The sequence below is a fragment of the Pithys albifrons genome, chromosome 3, assembly GCF_047495875.1.
Source record: "Pithys albifrons albifrons isolate INPA30051 chromosome 3, PitAlb_v1, whole genome shotgun sequence".
NCBI classification, from domain to species: domain Eukaryota; kingdom Metazoa; phylum Chordata; class Aves; order Passeriformes; family Thamnophilidae; genus Pithys; species Pithys albifrons.
The window spans coordinates 79383160-79402292 of record NC_092460.1 but is presented as its reverse complement, the minus strand read 5'-3'; the positions used below and the strand labels follow the sequence as shown (position 1 = coordinate 79402292).

The 19133-nt window shown below is 36.5% G+C and overlaps 1 protein-coding gene across 10 annotated transcripts in view; it reads left to right on the top strand.

The window, feature by feature from the left end:
• CADPS2 (calcium dependent secretion activator 2) overlaps positions 1-19133 on the top strand; it is a 298773-nt gene that overhangs the window by 109788 nt on the left and 169852 nt on the right. For all 10 annotated transcript variants that reach the window (XM_071552501.1, XM_071552500.1, XM_071552505.1 and 7 more), the window contains exons 4-6: positions 13678-13758; positions 15280-15516; positions 17921-18042. In XM_071552501.1, coding sequence (XP_071408602.1) covers positions 13678-13758; positions 15280-15516; positions 17921-18042 — 440 coding nt within the window. The remainder of the gene's footprint in view (positions 1-13677; positions 13759-15279; positions 15517-17920; positions 18043-19133) is intronic.

The window sequence follows — 19133 nt, the reverse complement described above, 5'->3', positions numbered from 1 at the left end:
CCTTCTTTATTTTGAGGGTGACAGAGCCTTGGAACAGGCTATCCAGGGGCCTTCCACCTGGATGCTCTAGGTCTGACCCTGCCTTGACCCCTTCCAACCCTAACTACTTTGTGATATTTTAAATATAAATACCGTAGCACAGCCAAAATAGAGGATAGACTGTCCCACATAGGAGTAATTGTTTATGTAAAATGGCTGTGAAATCAGCAGCTCTCTTTGAATACGCTATAATTTGTGTGTACTTTTTATCCTCTAGGAAGGTATTTTTGTGGCTGTCCTGAAAATGAGAGGACTCTCAGGTCACCTTTTCAGCTGTCTCCTCTGCTGAGGCTGCCCTAATCTCTAGGATCATGTCTCTCAGTCTCTTAAGATTCCAGGCTGCCTACCCCAGATATCCTCTGCCCTAAAGGATTGGTTCTCAACAGAATAATCCCATTATGCAGGGAGATGTTTCTTGACCTTTCATTTATTCCCATACTTTATATTACAAGCCTCAAAGATAGTTGCTCAGATTCAGTCTGGTGTCAGTCTAAGACTGTCTGTGATTTGATGTTCATCATTTCAAGCTTCTGACATGTTTACAAGAGAGTGCCTGTTTCTCTTTCTCTAGGTCTGCTGTAGGTAGGTAGATTATTTGCATTTTAGTTTTTGGCTACAGGCATGAGAAATTATCAGGCCAATGGAAATAACCTTTTTTCTGGTCAGTAACAGGAGTAGAGATAAAAAATAATTGTAACCCTCTAAAAGTTGACAGCCTGCTGGGAAAAAGTAAGAGCAGAAGAAAAATAGGATTCACCTGTACTTTGTGTATGAGACTCTGTTTCTTGAGATAGTGGGTAAATAGACTTCCAGACATTTTAATATAAAGAGGAAAAATCTGAAATAAAGTTGAAATAAAATTTAGTAGAAATGTCAACTTGTAGCTGATATTGAAAGGAGCCGTATTATGGTAAGCACTCAGAGTATGGCAGGAGAACTATCCCTTTGCAAATGAAGTAAGAGAAGAGTCACTCCCGCTGTCAGCTCTGAATAAACTATTTTCCTAACTGATGGTGTAGTGCCAAGCTTTTTTAATGTGGGAACACTAGAATTGCCCATAAATGAGGGAAAATAGCACTGAGCTGTGCCTGAGAGAGCCTCCAAACGTATACACAATTTCTGGAGAATCTTTGTTTTATTCCTAGGAGCACTATAAAATCATGTTCTAATCAATCTGGCACAGTCTTCTCCCTAAACTGTGTCTTTTCTCAGGAGCCTGGAGACAGAAGAATCTTGCCTGAAACACCTATCCCTCCTTGTCTGAACAGTATTCCAATTTTACCATGCTGCACCAACTATTTTGTTCTACAGGTGGATAGCAGACTTTCTGTAACTACTGTTTTCACACCTGTTTAATGTTATCAATTTTTGTGTTTCTGGGAGGATAGAAGCTGGAAGCTTGTAACTGCTAGCAGCAGGAGAATGGATTGCTGTCTTTCTGTAGTTGTTCATCTAGAAAACTGGTTCAAGACCCTGGCTGCAGAAGTGGATGAGTGAGTTCTGTTGTGGGAAGAGTGCACATTGGACTCTTCGGATCAAGGGAGTGGGACCGGAAAAAAGAAGCAGCGAAAAGTGTTGTTGTTTGACTCCACCCTGTCCGGGACAAAGGCACCCATCTGCTGGCCAGACCTTTATACTTGCTTCTAGCCTGTCACATGTGACCTTCCTACTGTGTTCTAGCTGGATCTGTGATGTCTTAGATTCCTGAGGCCCTTCTAGCCTTTCAGCTACTGCCCCTTGCTGCTTCTCTGTGTGAGCACCAGTGACATGGCCTTGAGGAGATCCAACGTGACTGTAAGACTGACAACAAAGATGGCCCAGGGCGAAACATCCAACTCGACAAGAAAGCATGGACGTGCTTGTGGACAGGATTTATAACCTAACATGGAGGATTCTAAACTAGGTCGTTAGACTGAAGAGCCATAACTATTTGCTTTTGGACCTTACTCCATAGATTAGAATCTTCACAGATAGGAAAGTCAAATTTTCATAGTGCATCACAAATCTATAGATGAAGCTTGCCTTCTTATACTTTAACCTCTGGATTAAATCTATTTTTCAATCATTACTGAAGTATTTACGGTTTTTGTATTTCTAGATAGGTGTGTACATATCGCTAATACCACTGACTTCTATAAACAGGTGTCAGTACAGAGCATTCTCCAGCTGATCCTATAGAGCTAAGCAAAAAGGGAGAAAGAGATTCCATTTCTGTTATATTCCAGCTTCTCCACATCATGTTTACAAAAAGCTGTCAGCTTGAATTCTGTCTAGTTAAGTCAGCCACATTTAGTTATTTGGAAAAAATACTGACATAGCATTCAAGATGCTTTTGCTTACTTAATGCAATGCTCATTAACACTTATTGACCTAATTGCATATATTCCCTTTGGTTTCAACATCCCAAAGACAATTTTATCAGTGATTAATAAGGCAAGAAAACATTCTGCATGATAATTTTGGAGTATGAGGAGGGTAAACAAAAGAAGAGGGGATTTTCCTCTGAAGCAGAATAACTTCAGGAAAACAGAAAACACTGTGAGCACCTTTAAGACTTGTTTATGCATATGCCAACAAGGTTTTCAAGCTAATTTTTTGGTTGTCTTGGATATGGTAATCACTGCATGTGGTGGGAGAGGAGGAGAGTGGAAGACTTTTTCTAAGGAGAATCAGGACATGAGTCATAACTCATTTTAAGGCCCATCATTCCTCTTTAGGGTGGGTGTGGGAGGGTATTCCCTAGGCGGAAACTGAAACCAACTTGTACTGAAGGTGACAGCCAGTATCTATTTCAGCAGGGTCTGGGGGAAGGTGAGAGAGAGAATAACACCCATTTCTTTGATCATCTTACTCACCAGAGATTGCCAGTGCAGTTGGGACTTCCACGGTACTCATGGTAGGCGTATAGATAACTGCTTAAGCGCTTTAAATAGCTCTGGAGGCTTCTCTATCTCTCCATTGACTACCTAGGGACTCCACATTTCTGACTTAAAAGATAGTTTATTTGGACTGTGTGACTGGCTCTATGAATAGCACTTAAGGTTTTGCTCTGCCTCACTCTAGGAAGAACACCCATACAAATAAAAAAGTAAATGCTTAAGTGGAAAAAAAGAGTAAATGTTAAGCTATTTTGTGTGGGGGCATTCATAATTTTGTGGTGGCAAAGCTGGGGTGGAAGACATTTTCATAGTCAGCAACAGCTGAAGAGTTTGACGTTTACAGTGTGGAAGACAGCACTGTGATGAGTGTGAGGAGTCTGGCTTGACAGTATCCCTGAACTCTAGTAAGCAGATGTGAAAACCAAGATACAGTTATATAAAATATGTTTACAGGATGACATGTTACAGATCTTAATTTTTCTATTTCTCTTAATAAAAAATGATGCTTTCCACTCATGACCTGGATTTATCTGTGGAACATATTCTTAATATTTATAGTGATTAAATCTGTAAATTTAGAGAGCCTACAGGAGCCTACAATTATTCTCCTTCTTTCCTTCTGTCTCAGCACTATGTGCTTTCCTTGGGTTTTCTTCCTGTCCAGTGGAGGTGGTTAGACATCATACTTTCAACAGGAAGGGCAGACCTGGGTTTTGCCAATTGATCTGTGCCATCATTGCAAATGCCAAGAGAATGAGAAGCAGAAAATTCCATTGTTTGCAGGGATATTTCTGACCTGTGCTAACATCTTTTTTCTCCTTTACAATGCACCACCGATCCACCAATTTGAATCCTAATGCAATTCTAATCACATCTAATTCTGAAGTTTGATCTTAATACTTGTTATTTATAAACAGCACTAAACAGCCAGTGGTCTGAGTTCATCAGGTCATGATACTTTTTTCTGAATAAGAAATTCTATTGTAAGTATCCAAGTGTGGATAGTGGTATTTTAATGATGCAGTCTTGCTATTTTTGAAGGTGATTTTGGGGAAGAGTTTCTTTTGTTTTATTTTTTATCAGTTTCAAGAGAATTTAAGTGTTGTTTCTGTCTGTCTCTCTCTGTTTAAGAGAAGTGTTCCATGTTTATTCAGCATATATATCCTGGAGAAGACAGTGTAAGGGAAATCTCTGACTGATATGAATGATGATATGAAACTGTTTGGGGTACTCTAATGTTACTTGAGTTGCAGGGAGCTCCAGGAGGACTGCACAAAATTGCGTGGGCATAAGTGTGACAGATGTGATGGAAGGTTGCTCTAATGTAGCTAAGTGTAAGGTGAGACATCAGGGAAGAAATAAACCAGTGCACGTCCATGAGATTCTGAACTGAGCTGTTACAACTCAGACATTTCAGCTTCCCTGCAGTGAAATCATTAGTTCTGTGTACAACAGTAGCATTGTTTTCGTGCTGTATAGAACCTTCTTATGCCCATACATTGAGTGTTGTGTGCAGCTTTGGTCTGAGGGATGTGGGGGAGGTCAGTGAGGACTAGAGGGTGGCGTTGGAAATCTTGGAACAGCAGCCTTTTGCAGAGAGACTGAAAGGGCTGAACCTCTTAGACTCAAGGTGATAAGGTTGATTGGGAGGAGTATGGTCAAGATTTACAAAGTTATGAGGGTAGTGGCTAAGGCGAATGTATCCCTTCTCTCAATAATTGCCACACCACTAGAAACTGGGACACTGGGGGAAATTTCTAAGAGATTGAAAATGGATACAATGCTTCTGTGTATGGCTTTTAGAGAACTTCCAGAACCTTTTGTCATGGGGAGTGATGAGATCAGAAAGCAGCAAGAGGTTCAAAAGGGTTTGGACAAATTCCTGGAGAGCAGGTCCATAATTTGACATTAATAGGACTTGGCCTGGGTATACCTTCTAACATCCCACACACTTCCTCAGGCTCCACAACTATCATTAGAGATATTCACTTTGGAAAACAGCCAGGCCTCAGCGTTTTACCCAAATAACCTCCTATGCTGTCACTGTCACACCCACAGTTCTGCTCTGTACAAACTTTTTGTCTGATCTAACAGGGTGTTTCTAATGTCTGTTGCATGCAATATATAATCCAGAGAGAAAAAAAGTATTTCCTTTAAAATTTGAAGGATGAAATAGTAATTATATATATGTTTTATTAGCATATTTTATTATTTGAAAAATAGTAATAAAAAATAAAGTGTGTAAGAAGTAGTTTGTAAATTAAGAAATTTAGGATAAAGAATGATTTATAATATAAGGGGTTTTAATTCTTCTTATAAGCAGATTTATAGAAGTGAAATGGCTTCTCTTAACTAGATTCCGATAGTTTCCTAGTTTCAATTTCTTTCAATTGTTTACAAAGACTTTTAAGCTTTAAATCAAATAATCTGTCATGTTTTATGCAGGCTTTGTTGCATCTGTACCCATTGTTCTGATGCCGTGAGAGACCCCCAACAAAGCAGGACTCTGAGCCACGTTAGTATGGGATAAGATAAAAAGTAAAGTCCTTTAATATCAGGCTGAAGGCCCACAGGAATACATGATGACATGCACATGCACCCCGAATACTGGTTTCTATGGTTTTTATAATATGATCCATCCAACCATTACTTTACACACCTCTCGGTCCAGCCCCGGTCTCACCCCTGTTCCACCCCTCAGGATTTGAGTCTGGGGTCAGTGAGACCCTCTGTCTTCATCATTCTCCTCTTCCTCGGGCTTTGGAGTTCTTCCAGTGTTTTGATTTTTGGATCATCCTGCCCCGTGTTTATGTCTTGTTCTGCAGGCCTTCTGATAGTCTTCAGCTCTTTACCTTGGAGAGTCTAAACAACTAAAAGAATTTGAGCTCCCCATTCTGGGACAGGGTAGTGATAGAAAGACATTAAACTTAAGCTAGAAATATTAACCCACTAAAAATCTACTTTGCTACAGCTACTGTGTTCCTAAAATCTATAAATTGTGAAAATAAAAAAAAAAATCTTTCCTGCATCAGTTTCCTTAGGAAAGACAAGGCTCTTGGCTTGCATTGAGGTTAAATAGATTCTTATTGGGCCTTTTATTTTGAAGAATTTATAAATGCACTATAGGTGAAAATAAGATAAGGAAATTTAGTTGCTTTTAATTTTATTATTTAAATCTTAGTGGTTTACATAATGGAAAGTGCACCAATGTAATGCTCAGGAATTCAACAGCCATTTTGCTTCTAAGCATGTGTGAAAATAAGTGCTGTGGGACTCTTTGACAACAAACAAGCGAGAATTATGCAAAGGATTGCATGTACACTATTTTCACTGGTCGCAGCAGTCATTAGATTTGTACAACTAAAGGGATACTTAAATTCCCTATATATTCCTTGTCAATCTGTTTGAGTAGGTGCAACTGTTTGTATAACAAAGGAGTTGTACCTGAGTTGCAAAGACAACTTGGGCTACAGCTGAGACCAGAGCTGGGGGAGGCATGGTTTGCAGTATTGGGGCTGGGCTTTATAGAATAGAGCCTCTGCTACAAAAAAAAAAAAAAAAATTGAAGGGGAAATTTCAAGGGAGCTAAGCAAGATTGAAGAGCCTGTTGTTGCAGAAAAGGATGTCAGTGGAGTGAAACTGTTCTTGGTCAATATTCCAATCAGTGTATATACATATATATATATATATCTCCATGATTATACAATTCATAAAATTGATATATCTTTACTCTCACTGTGGAGAAGTTAGAGGAGTACCATGATCATATGGGCAACCTTGCAACAGTGTATCAAAACCAACAGGAACCGAAAGCCATTTAAGTAGTAAATAAAATTCAGGGAGAGCTTAATGTTGGAATTTTCTTTTTAAAAGTTGTTTTTATTTGTTTTTTGTTTCCCCTTCCAGAATCTGCTGGTAGTAATGTCCAAGTAATATAATGATTCCAAGACTATATAAAGAGTCTGTAATATTTACAGAAATGCCAGCTAAAGACAAATCATTAAGTGTCTAAGTACGTGCTGTCTGATTTTTCTCCTTGTTGACTAAACAGACTGCTGTGAATAAATCAATATTTAAAATATTTGTATCTAGGTCAGAGTATCTTTTTCACTGAAATGCCACACTGAATCATTAAGAGCTGCTGTGAACCAAATAAAGCTTCAACTTTTATCTTTGCATTTAGTTAGAGGAAAAACTAGTAACAGACTCAGTGTGGAGATAGTGATTTCTTTTGTAAATATGAGAACTTGGCAGACTTTCTTCAAATGTTATCACCTGTGTACAAAGGTGATTTGTGTGCATTATTGAGTTCTATTTATTTGTTTACATACAACTTGTCAAGATTTGTTCAAGACAAAAAACATCTCAACTCTTAGAATTTAGATTATCAGAACACCAATTTTAATTTCAGTTCAGTTCTATAGAGTAAAATTAAATAAATGTTTTAGTTAGACAATTGATGCAGAGCAATGATATAACTGTGTTGTGTAAAAGGACCATGCTTATAAATTAGTGAAAATCCTAGTTGGGAAGCTCTATTCTCTCCTCAGCTTATGTGGATAAAAATGGTACTGGGGTCTGTTCAAATCCAAATATGCCAACAAAAACCTCATTCTTAACTGGCAAAGATATTTGCATTACTTTTCCAAGTGTCCTGTTCACAAAATACCTGTTCAAGTCCATAAATGAAAAAATGCAATAAAATATTGAAGACTGCATTTTAAATTGGTCTAAGATGATTTTTGAACTGTTAATTTATTTTTTAATTTTCTTCAGGAATGGTAGTATTAAGTAGAAGATACATGTTATAGTTGAACAACCCTATGAAGCTCTTTGTAACAGTTGGGTTATTCTTTGCCATGTGGGGCATACAATATTGGCTAAGGTTGCCTGGCAAGGTTAATCGAGTTTGCTGTTAATAAAAGGCTTTTAAGTATGTATAGCTTCTCTAAAAGGTTAATAGCAGTCAAGTATGAAAAATGATTGATAGACAAGTAGTCCTTAACTGAAATTGCTTTGTACGTCTGCATGTCGTAGTACTAAATAAACTGTTTCTTGCTAGAGATTTTCTCATTAATACATGGTGTGTATTTAGTTCTTCAATTGTCTTACCATTTACGATGTTGGCCAATCACAGTGAAAGTTTGACCTATGTACATATCCTGAGTGCCATGGACTTAATAGAAATTTTTAGCTATTCCTATTGCATACATTGTGATTAGCTTGAATACTGTTTGTGCTTCCTTTCCTGTTGATTTTTGAGTCTTATTGTAGGTTTTAGTGCAGAATTTCGTATTGAAAGTCCCTGAATAAAATGAATTGTGGAAGACTTTTCAACCAGGGCAAAAACTCTCAAAACTGCACTTAATTTGTTTTCAAAGCTTGAAAGTAAGGAAAAGCCATATAAAAGTCTCAGCTTTGATTATTTTGGAAACTGACAAAGTTCCCATTCAATGGTTGATTAAAAAAAAAGTCTGCATTTTAAAACTATATAGTTTTCAGTGTTGTTTTTGGAAACTTTGTATAATTTTTTTAATCCATTTAATTAGGTAATATAATCTTGACTCTCGAGTTTCATATGGTTTTAAAATTTTTATGATAACCATGTTTTACAAATCAATGTATAATAAGTGTAAATGAATGAGTACGAGCAATTAGTGTGGTATCTTTTACCACTTAATCAGTCATACATATAAAAATCAATATTGAAATCACATAAGCAGGTCCAGAACTTTATAAAAATATTTCAGAGAACAAAATCTCTCACCATCTGAGATTCTGCATGATTTTTTTGAGCTTTCTGAATGGTATTGAGCCTGTAAAAAAATTCTGAGTGAGGTCTAATATCTCATGAATTTCCTGAAAGAAGTCAGGCACAGCTTTTGAAGCCACTCATTTGATTGTTTTTTTATTTTTTATCCAGCTGAAGCCAATGTAGAGTACGGGACTGTTTACCGGCCTTTCTTCTTACCAGCATATACACAAGGAAGAGAATATATCTTAAAACTGAAGCTAAACGGCATAGCCTCTGCTGAGATAGAGGAGTGGTGACATTTTCTTTACTTTTACAGCTGTGTCTTCCTTGCTGTGAAACAGGAGGCAGGCTGTTTATGAAAAGGTCCAGCGTTACCCATTCAGAAAGCTCCACACATCCTGCTCTTTAATTAAATCTGGTTTTTCCTTCCTATAGGAAGTGAAAGCCATTTACTTCCATCCCATTCTTGTCCTTTAGAAGTCCTGTTGAATTTGTGTCCAAAAGTGATTGCAGTCATAGACTGGAGTTCAGCACTGTTTTTTCCTGACTTGGAATTTGTTGATCCTTCCACTTTTACATTTTTAGCTGCTAATCCAAGTGCACCAAAATACACGGCTATGTTACAGCCTTTTAAGTAATTTAAAAGCAAAAAAAAAAATTAAAAAATAAATAGTAATGACAAAATATGCAGTCTTCTCCAACCTGGTAAAGTATGGAAACATTCATGGATTTAGACATATTTCTCTTCTGTACTGTTCAGGCATACAGATTAAACAACATTTTGTCAAGCAAGATTACAATCTGTTGTTCCAAATAGTGATTTTTAACTCTGATAAGTTTACAGTCTTTGAGCAGATAATCGGAATGCAGACTTCATGGATATTGAAGACAGAGGGCAGCACAACCTGAAGGTGAATCTGAATGCAGAGTTTGATTTAGCTTCTGATAGTGGCTGTTTGGAGCCCAGTGCTGCAAAGGTGACTTTTCAAAAGCTCATTACTTGTCCAGAGTTGAGCTGGTTTTCACAGATGGGGTCTACCTAATTTTCAGATCCTTACTTCAAAGCAAGATTGTGCTAGAGCTCTTTGACAAGATGGTCACCACTTTTCTTATTATGGATAGAGCAGTGCATTGTTTGCCCTGGTCTCTTTAGCAGCAATGTAGTGCTTTGTTTGGAAATGTTAAAGCAGAAATTTAGAGCAGAAAACCTCGGTCTATCTTTCAGTAGTTGACACTTATATAAGCAACTGAAATCCCCTTAATAAGAATTGTTGGGCAACTTGCATATTGAGGATGTTCCCACTCCCTCTCTAAAGATGATTGCCCTTTTCAAAATGAGTTAAAAATATAGGCAACTTCAAGGATTAAGGAGTAAAAACATTCTTGAATTAACAGCTTCTGGTACATTTAGAAAGCTGGTTTTATGTAACAACTTTTGAGAGAAAAAAAGATGAGCTGACACTTTTTTTTTAAAAAAAGTGACTTCACCCAAGTGTAATAGTCACTCATAACTACTGATTTTTCTGAAGAAGCTTTAAAAATCCAAATAATCATCTTTGCAGAAAGAAAGGGCACCAGTGACACAACTGTCTTACTATTACTTTAGCTCAGTTTGGAATTTTCCTTCTGAATTAACTAACCCTCAGAAGGGGAGTCAGTGTCTTTGCCTAGGTTTTACAAGTTTGGGGGGCCATATGTATGGAATTTAGGGGAAACATTGGTTTGTTTGGTCAGGACTTCTGATGTGTCTGATGTACTGAAAACAGGTCTCGGGTATTTGTAGAGCGTTCTGTATTGAGGTTCCCTGATGCTAAAATACGAACTAATTGGTTATATGAGGCTTAAGTGACATGAGAAACATCTCTAATGTTGGTGCAATCAGTGAATAGCTATGGTGTATAATTACTATTGCAACAAGCTGAACTGTTTTTATTAAATGGAATTTATATGTACTCTCTTTTACAATAATCTCTGAGGCTGTAACTTTTAAAAAAGATGGCTCGATATTTAAGGGTGATGGCGTGTAAATGTCAATTATTCTTAAAAAACCAACCAACCAAACCTTTGACTCATTTTTAAGTTCTTTCAAATTAGTGATTTCTTTTAACCAAATTTCTGTTGCAATACTGAGAAGAATCTGAGTTGCTGTTCTGCATTGTTACATTTCTATTAATTTCTATGCACAGTGCCATACACTTTTCTAGTTTTTATTTAACGGTTTGAAAATTACTTTAGTAACTTGGTATCCACAGATGTCTTTGGTATGGGTTTGATCAATGAAAAAGGAATTATGTAAAAGGGTACACTTACGTTAAACATTGTCACCTTTCCCCACCCGTGTGATGGGTTCTATCAAGTGTCTCCCTATGTAAAAACAGTGGACTCAACTCAAAAATTTTAAATACCACCTGTATTTTCAGAATCTACTCAATCTTTCTGCTGTTGTCACTCCATCTTTAGTAGATACATAAATTATGATTTGAGTGCACATTCATAATCACTGCTTTGCTTGTAAAGTTATTTTTCATTGTATTAGAGTAAAAACATGTAGAATGACCTTGCATGGAGCGGGATATCAAAGTTACCATTTTTCTCATTGCCACTTCATTTTGCATGCTGCAAAAATACTGACAATATTGACAATAATATTGACAGCCTTATTTCCTATCGGGACAGATGTGAATGACCTACTAGTAATTATTACCTTGGCTCTTTTCTATAAGTAAAGTAACATTCTTTGTTGTTCACCTCTCCAGCTTCTTTCCATACTTTACAAAACATCATTACATACATAGATTTAACAAAACCATTAAAATGTATAAGTACTTCGGGAAGAAGTCTGGAGTTTTAAAATAAGTAGGGAAATCACATTTTTAAGAACTTGAGTACAAACAGATAATAGAAAGCAATGCAGAGTTAAGTTAAAAATTGTAAGATTCACAAAACTAGGTTACACATTAATTAACTTAATATTTTTAAATGGAAAAATAACTAAATATGAGTCTTTAAATATCTTTTACCTCTTCAACTGAGTTCATAATGGAAGCAGTCATTTAAGTTGTGCCTTGTTCTGTTCTTCCACAGCCTCCTTTTTACAGAAATCAAAATTCAGTCACTGAAATTACCTTCAAGCAGATATATTTCAAGCAATCAACTGTCATGGGATATATTAAAATAATATTGACCTTCTCTTAGCCAAAATAAAAGCAAAACAAAATTGTTTTTCATATTAGACAGGCTTTCATACTGACTAAACAAAAATAATTGCAAAAGTATGTGTTAAAATACAAAGGAAAATAGAAATATTCAAGGTGACAAGTTCACTAAGCAATGCCCTAATCTGTGGAGAAATGGAAGAATACAAATTTGGGACTTTATTTGGAATACTGTAATTGTATTCTGAAAATCTAAAACATTTGCCTTCATCAAGAGTACTCTTGCCATTTATGCTACAGTCAAGTTTGGAGGAGATTTATGGACTTACTGAGAGAATCCTTCTAGTCTGCAATATGATCTGTATACTCTGTTATAAACTCGAGCCTCTTTTGGGGATGTCATCAGATTTTGTTCTTTTTTTTCTGGTAGTCTGAATCGGTTCCTGCAAGCAAAATGCCAGATTGCACAGGTGACAGATTGCATTGCTTCCGTACTAGCAACAAAACCTTTTCACCCTGTTGCTAAATGTGGTCAGATTTGCATTAGACATAGTGCTATAATTGACCTGTAAGCACTGGATAGTCCATTTTGAATGTTCTTTTTTTTTTCTTTCTAAATTTGAGTGCCTGATTTTTATGAGTGCATTGGTTCAATAAGAAGTATCAGATTTAGCTGAGGAGCTTTTTAAAGGAGGTAGTGTTACGCGTTTGGCCTGATGCACTGACTGGAAGACTTACTGAAAAACCATAATATAATGTAATGAATAATTTGCCAAATTTACTATGTATTCTTTAGCTGGAGATCTCATTCTATTAGCGAACCAGTTTTTGCCACTTTACACCCCTAATCAATTTAAGTTTGGGTGCTGGGGTTTTTTGTTGTTTTTTTTTTTGTTTGTTTTGGTTTGGTTTGCTTTGGGTTTTTTTGTTTTTTGGGTTTTTTAATTGAAGAGCAATTCAGGTATCCTTAAGCCTTAGCTGTACACTAAATGAACTAGGGTCATAGCATCTTACATCATGTCTGTGGTTAGCCCCAGGGACAGAGAGAACCCTCCACAGGGTTCTTTGTTCTTGTTTGGAAGTTATTCTGGAAAGATGGCAAGATGTGCCTGATCTTTTCCAGATGCATCTTTTTTCCTCTTAACCAGGTCCATGTGTTGAGGTGAAGCCTGACTTCATCTGCAGTCCCCCCACTACCCTTAACAAGTAAACAAGTGAAAAATGGGTTGAGGAGTTTCCATTCTGTTGAGACTCAGGTGTCCTGTTGAGGTGAAGAGATGTGTTCTTCCCCTTTGCCTCCCTCGTGGAATGTCAGACATTTTCTCCTGACTAATCTCTTAATATTAAAATATTGGAAGTTCAAAAACTGGGTATGCCTTGATGCGAGCAGTTGGGAGCTATGTGAGTGAAATAATACCATTCTCAGAAGACATACCATACAGTTTTCTTTCCCTATACCTATTTACTCCTGTAAAGGAACTCATGGCACCAAAGATTAAATTTCCCTGCAAATATTTTCTAAGCCAGTCTGTCATTCCAGTTTTCTGCTTCATGGAGAAATGGTTTTAGCTGCTATTTTCATAAGGAAATAATGCTTGCTCTCTATAGTCTAAGCATTAAAATGCAAGGGAGCACTGGCTACCCTTCAGAGACCCTGCCTGCTGTGACTAACTGTTGGCCATTTTCTTTCTTTCGCCTTGGTAAGCCTCAAAGCTATTTATTTGCTTAGTGTTTCACTGATTTCAAAAGAAAATTAATTTCTCTTTTGTTTTTACGTTACATTATTTGCTATAAAGTTAAAATATACTGCATTTCTCACAGTTAAATTTATTTTTGTTCTCTATCCAAGTTGGATAATGGAGATGAGCAAGCAGCCCAAATCAGACGTGAACTAGATGGTCGACTACAATTGGCAGAACAAATGGCAAGGGTAAGTGGCTGCTTTCTTGTACCAAAAATAAATCTTCATATGAGATTCAGTGGGATGATCTATAGAGTGTGCTTCCTGTTTCTGATTCTAAAATTAAGCAGATCCTTTGAGAACAGTCTGGCAGATGAACTTCTTTCTGCTCTGGTGTATCTGTGTCAACACAGTTAGGGAGAAAGCAAGGTTTGTTTTTGGGAAATCATGCTGTGTGATCCTGTGTTTCCTTCATCAGCAATTCCAGTATTCCTCAGTTTTTATATTGGAGTTGAAAAAAACACTTAAAAAGAGGAAAGATCTTTTAACAACAGTCTGTCTCATCTATCTTCTGCGTTGGCATATTATTATTTGAGTGATCCTCACAGGATAAGGTGAAAACACTCCTAAGGGTTTGAAAAACATTCCTGAGGGTTTCGGGATGTTTTGCTAGAGAACCCTGTACCTTGTCCTGTGTTTTTAATCTCTAACTATAAATTTTTAATTCTTTTTTTCTTTTTCAGTCTGCAATACACTGGCACTGTAGCGCTGTAACTAGCAAGACCACCAGACTTGCTGCAGGTGTTTTGAGTTACAGTCAAATTGCTTGGTCTTTGTTATTGAAACAAAATCAAATGCAAAGGTTTTATTGTAAAACATTTTATGGCATGCCTTATAACAGATAATGATAAAAATTTTCTGGTTTAGCAGCAAGGTGCCTGTCTGCAGACAATACATGGGAAGCAGTGTTTCTTTCTCATTTATCTGTAAAACATATATTTTAGAATAATTTGCATTTTTGTTTAATCTTGAATGATATTCTCCCAAGCACCCAATGTCCAATATTTGGAGAAACAGGGCATAAAATTGGCTCTATACATATTCATGCATGCATTATATTTGTGTATTACGTTCCTTCTTTGTTATGAACACAATATTTAAATACTATAAAAACTTATTTTCAAGTTCTTTCTATTGTTTACAACAGAGATTATTATTTAAAATAATTCCATATGTAAGAATTCAACATTACTTTCAAAAGGAATGGCTTGATATTAAAAACAAAGGTAAACAATGAAAGGAATTTCTTGTCATGATTGTAGTTTAGCAGCTTTGTATTAGAAGCATGAATGCAATTGACTTATTTTTGGTAGCATGGGAAATGGATGAAGTAACAAAATTATTATTGAACAGGAATTTATAAAATATTTGAAGGTAGGATTAAAGATTTATTATCAATTACTATGCTTAAAACGTTCGTATTAAAAATACTTAATATGTAGTTATTCAACAGAGTTTATGGTTAAATGATTTAGGGGAGTGCATAAAGTTCTGTTTGTAATTTATTTCTTCTTATCAAAATTATCTGTATTTATGGGACAGGATTAGCCTTCTCGTTACTGTTTTGGAGACATAAAAATAGAGAGACACTGGAATTATGACTTTTATTTTTCTTTATTGTGTCTTAAGTGAAAGCAAATCAGTAAATTAATATGGCATATAATGAGGGAATTTTTTTTCCTCCTTAACTTTTAAAATGTATTTTCCAAGGAAAGGAAATTCCCAAAATTCGTAACAAGGGAAATGGAGAACATGTTCATAGAAGAGTTGCGGTCTTCGGTGAATTTGCTGATGGCAAATTTGGAAAGTCTGCCAGTATCTAAAGGTGGGCCAGAATTTAAACTGCAGAAGTTAAAGCGGTCCCAGAATTCTGCATTCCTAGACATGGGAGATGAAAATGAAGTTCAGCTGTCGAAGTCTGATGTGGTCCTTTCCTTCACATTAGAGGTAATCACAAATTTCACAGATTTAAATTGCTAGTATATCTGTCTTGACACTTTTTTTAAATAGTCCTTTCTTGGTAACTTTAAAATTTTATGTTAAAGAAGTAAATTATGCTTTGTATTTTTGTAATTGGGATTTAGAATACAGCTCCATGATGCATTTTCCAGTGTCCAAATAAGGAAAGCTGATCGCATTTCCCTGAAAACAGAATACTTTTATGTTTTTTGAAATGTGAGGTCAGAGGTGTACAATTTCACATTTCTTGAATATAAACATATCCATTTCACATTTTGGGGGGGGGCTCAACTAAACTGTAGGTTGACCAGCAAAATCCCCACCAAGGGCTGCTGCAAAGGCATATGAATGAACAGGCAATCTACAACATGTCTAAGCATTAGGACAGAGTGAAAAACTCGAAAATTTCAGGATGGGGGTAAAGTGGCCAGGGTTCATGCTGCCACTGCATGTGGTTATTACAAACAGCAAAAGTAGCTTATAATATTTATAATGTTCTGATAGAAGTGGACCTTGCTGACTAAGGTCATAGACTCTCATGAGCATCACTGCAAATAACAGTGACTCTTTTTACAAGTTGGATGATTACTCAAATATCTTGTTTGCAGAAATTTTTTAAAAAAATATTATAATAGAGGGAGACAACTTATTTATATTCTTCAGCTGTTAGACAGTTTCAGAAAAAGAGAAGCATTTAGGAAGCTTTTTATCAGCTAATGAGCTAATGTACATTCGATAGTGACAGTTTCCTTTGGAAGGAATGAAATGCAACCTTTTTCCATTGCTTGAATTCAGAATTGTTTCCAAATTAAAATGTATTGTGCAATTAAGTTGGAAACTCAGGAAAAGAAGTATCAACATAAAAGTGAATCAACATGAAGTCTGCATTCAGCAAGGACATACATTTGGTATGTGGAAAGACTGTATAGGCAGTATCATATAAAAGGATCTCTAGTGCAGTCTCTCAGTGATCACTGATCACTTTGCTAACTACTTGAATTCCTGGACCACAAAAGATGGAAAAGAGAGATGGCTATGTTATTCTCCCTGTTACTATTTATAAAGCGTAATAGGAAGTGTTGATAACTTATGAGTAACATAAAAATTTTCTAAATGATCAGTGACTGTCATCTCACTGTAATATTTACAAACTAGCAGTTTTACAAGACATTTAACTATTACTAAGGTTCTGGGAGTTTTAAAGTACAAAGGATTTTACAGCTAGGGGTGAAATCTGGCTTAATTTACCAGAATTAGAACAAAGTGGCAAATTTGCCAAGTGTTTAATAGCAAAATATTTTAGTAGTTGCTTGCTGACCTGAGAAACCAATTGCTCTGAGACCAAAAGTAGTCTTTCCTTCTGGCACCTTTAAAACAAATGAAACAAATATTTGTTTATATGTAAAGTTCAGTTGAGGACAGCTTCTCTTGCTGATGGGAGTACATTTTTCCCAGTTTCTTTGCATAGGCCCAAATGGAACTGTCAAGAAAAGCACCTTTTCTAAAGCAAGCAGGGGAACCTGACTGTCTTCTCAAGTCTTCTTTGAATTAGAAGCATCTGAAGTGCAAAAATTCCAACAATTTCACACTCTGACAAACTGTAAGATTTATAAAAAGCAGAGAGCATTTAACATAGGCTGCATTTGGCTTTTCTGAGCTATAACTGGATAGTCTAGAGGAGGAGAAAATCTATGGGATCTGCCAAGTTCATAATTTCCCTGCTGGTGAAAATTCTCAGGGCACAGCTGGTAAGAGTGGCTTTTCCCCTTTATCTTCTCCTTCTTCCCCATATGCACACTGAACCTGACTGTAAGTACTGTGCTGGGAGAAGGAAGAGATGTTTGTAGTGGGGAAGAAAATTACAGGGGCCGATAGCCATGCTCTGACCTACCTTCTGCTCAGTACACCACCAAATCACTTCTGAGATTAAAGGATTGCAACCTCCAGTGGCAAAGCACCATGGTTTCCCTTCCAAGATGTGATCAGTGCACTTACTTATTTACAGTCTGACTTAGTAACCCATTCAGTCCATAAATATTCACTTAGATGACTGATTAAAAGATACATTTCCTCATGCATTAAGATTTAGAATTATATTCAAACACTGGGCTCAAACTGCACCATTGATATTTAAATTATGATTGGAGTGAGGTTTTGGTCATTCTCCAAGTAGAAGCAGAGCAAAAATTTCAATTCCTACTATATGTTGTTGAAAGTGGGAAAAAAAGACAAAATCAAAACTCTGTCTGTTGAGATTTGAATGAGTGGGCTTTGAAACTTCAGGAATTTGTTCCTGTTTTTTCTTCTTTTTGCCTGTATGGAGCTTCGTACTGCAAGAGTTGTGCTATATAATTTTTTCTGAAGGATAAACTATTTGCTTTATTTTCCTCAGATTGTTATAATGGAGGTACAAGGTTTAAAGTCAGTTGCTCCAAATCGTATTGTTTACTGCACCATGGAAGTGGAAGGGGGTGAGAAGCTTCAGACGGACCAAGCAGAAGCTTCCAGGCCACAGTAAGCCACTCCGCTGTTGCTGGATCCAGTATCTCTTTCCTTCATATCTTGGGAGAGCTTGTCTGATTCTTAACAGGTTTTACATTTAACTTAGTGCTAGATTATATAAAGTTTTTTCCTGGGTTATTATCTTCAATTCTTTCTGAGAAATAAAATTAGAAATAATAGTTATTTATGATGAAGTAAGTACAAAGTGTGAATGCTGTCCAAATGAATGCCATTGAATGTGTGGGTGAGGAAAAGAACTAGAGGCTGCATCCTCCAAAAATACCAAGCTCATGATAGATGTTAGCCTGAGGTGATTTTATGTATTCTAGGTTAATGTGCAGGTGGCCTTGTGGAGTGTAACTTGTACAATTGGTGGGAAATCAATACTCAGTAATCAATCTTGACAAAGCTTCCTCACCTGCTGAGCCTATTTCATTTTAAATTATAGGATCCACTTCTTTCAATTAAGTTTTGATGGAGGCAGTCAGCAAACTGACTTAGAGGGGAAAACATCATGTCATCTGTAGTTCAACCAGTTAGAGTGGCAGAGAGGAAGAAATTAAATTGGTTGATTTGTTTGACCTACACACAGTCTTCAGACACTTTTCTCTCTGTTAAAATGTCATTTGGAATCTTTTGTAGATAACTTTCCAGACAGCATGGTGGGGTTTTAGTGGCACCATAGTGTGCCTTGTGAAAAACAATTTAAAAATTGCAGTTGTTACAATATCTGATAAAACATCTTCTGTGGAATTGGAGTGGTAGTTTCTGTTCTGTTCAGATCACAAAGACAGACTTTTGTTAGGAAAAATTATTAGCAAAGTTTTATCTGTCTCTTCTGGGGTTGGGAGTAGGAGGAGATCTAATTTGGTTGACTTTCTCCTAGCTGCAGCAAATTTCCTTGACAAGCAAGCCAGCAGCCTACTCCACTAACATATTCAAACAGCTTTGAAGAACATTAAATATGCGGGACAAGATGTAAATTCATTTATCACAGCCCCTGGCTGTATTCCTTCTCCAAGGCATAGGAATGCTTGTTCTTTTCATTTCCATGTGCTATGTGAGGACCTTCTAAAAGGAACAGCTGTGCAAAAGACACACAG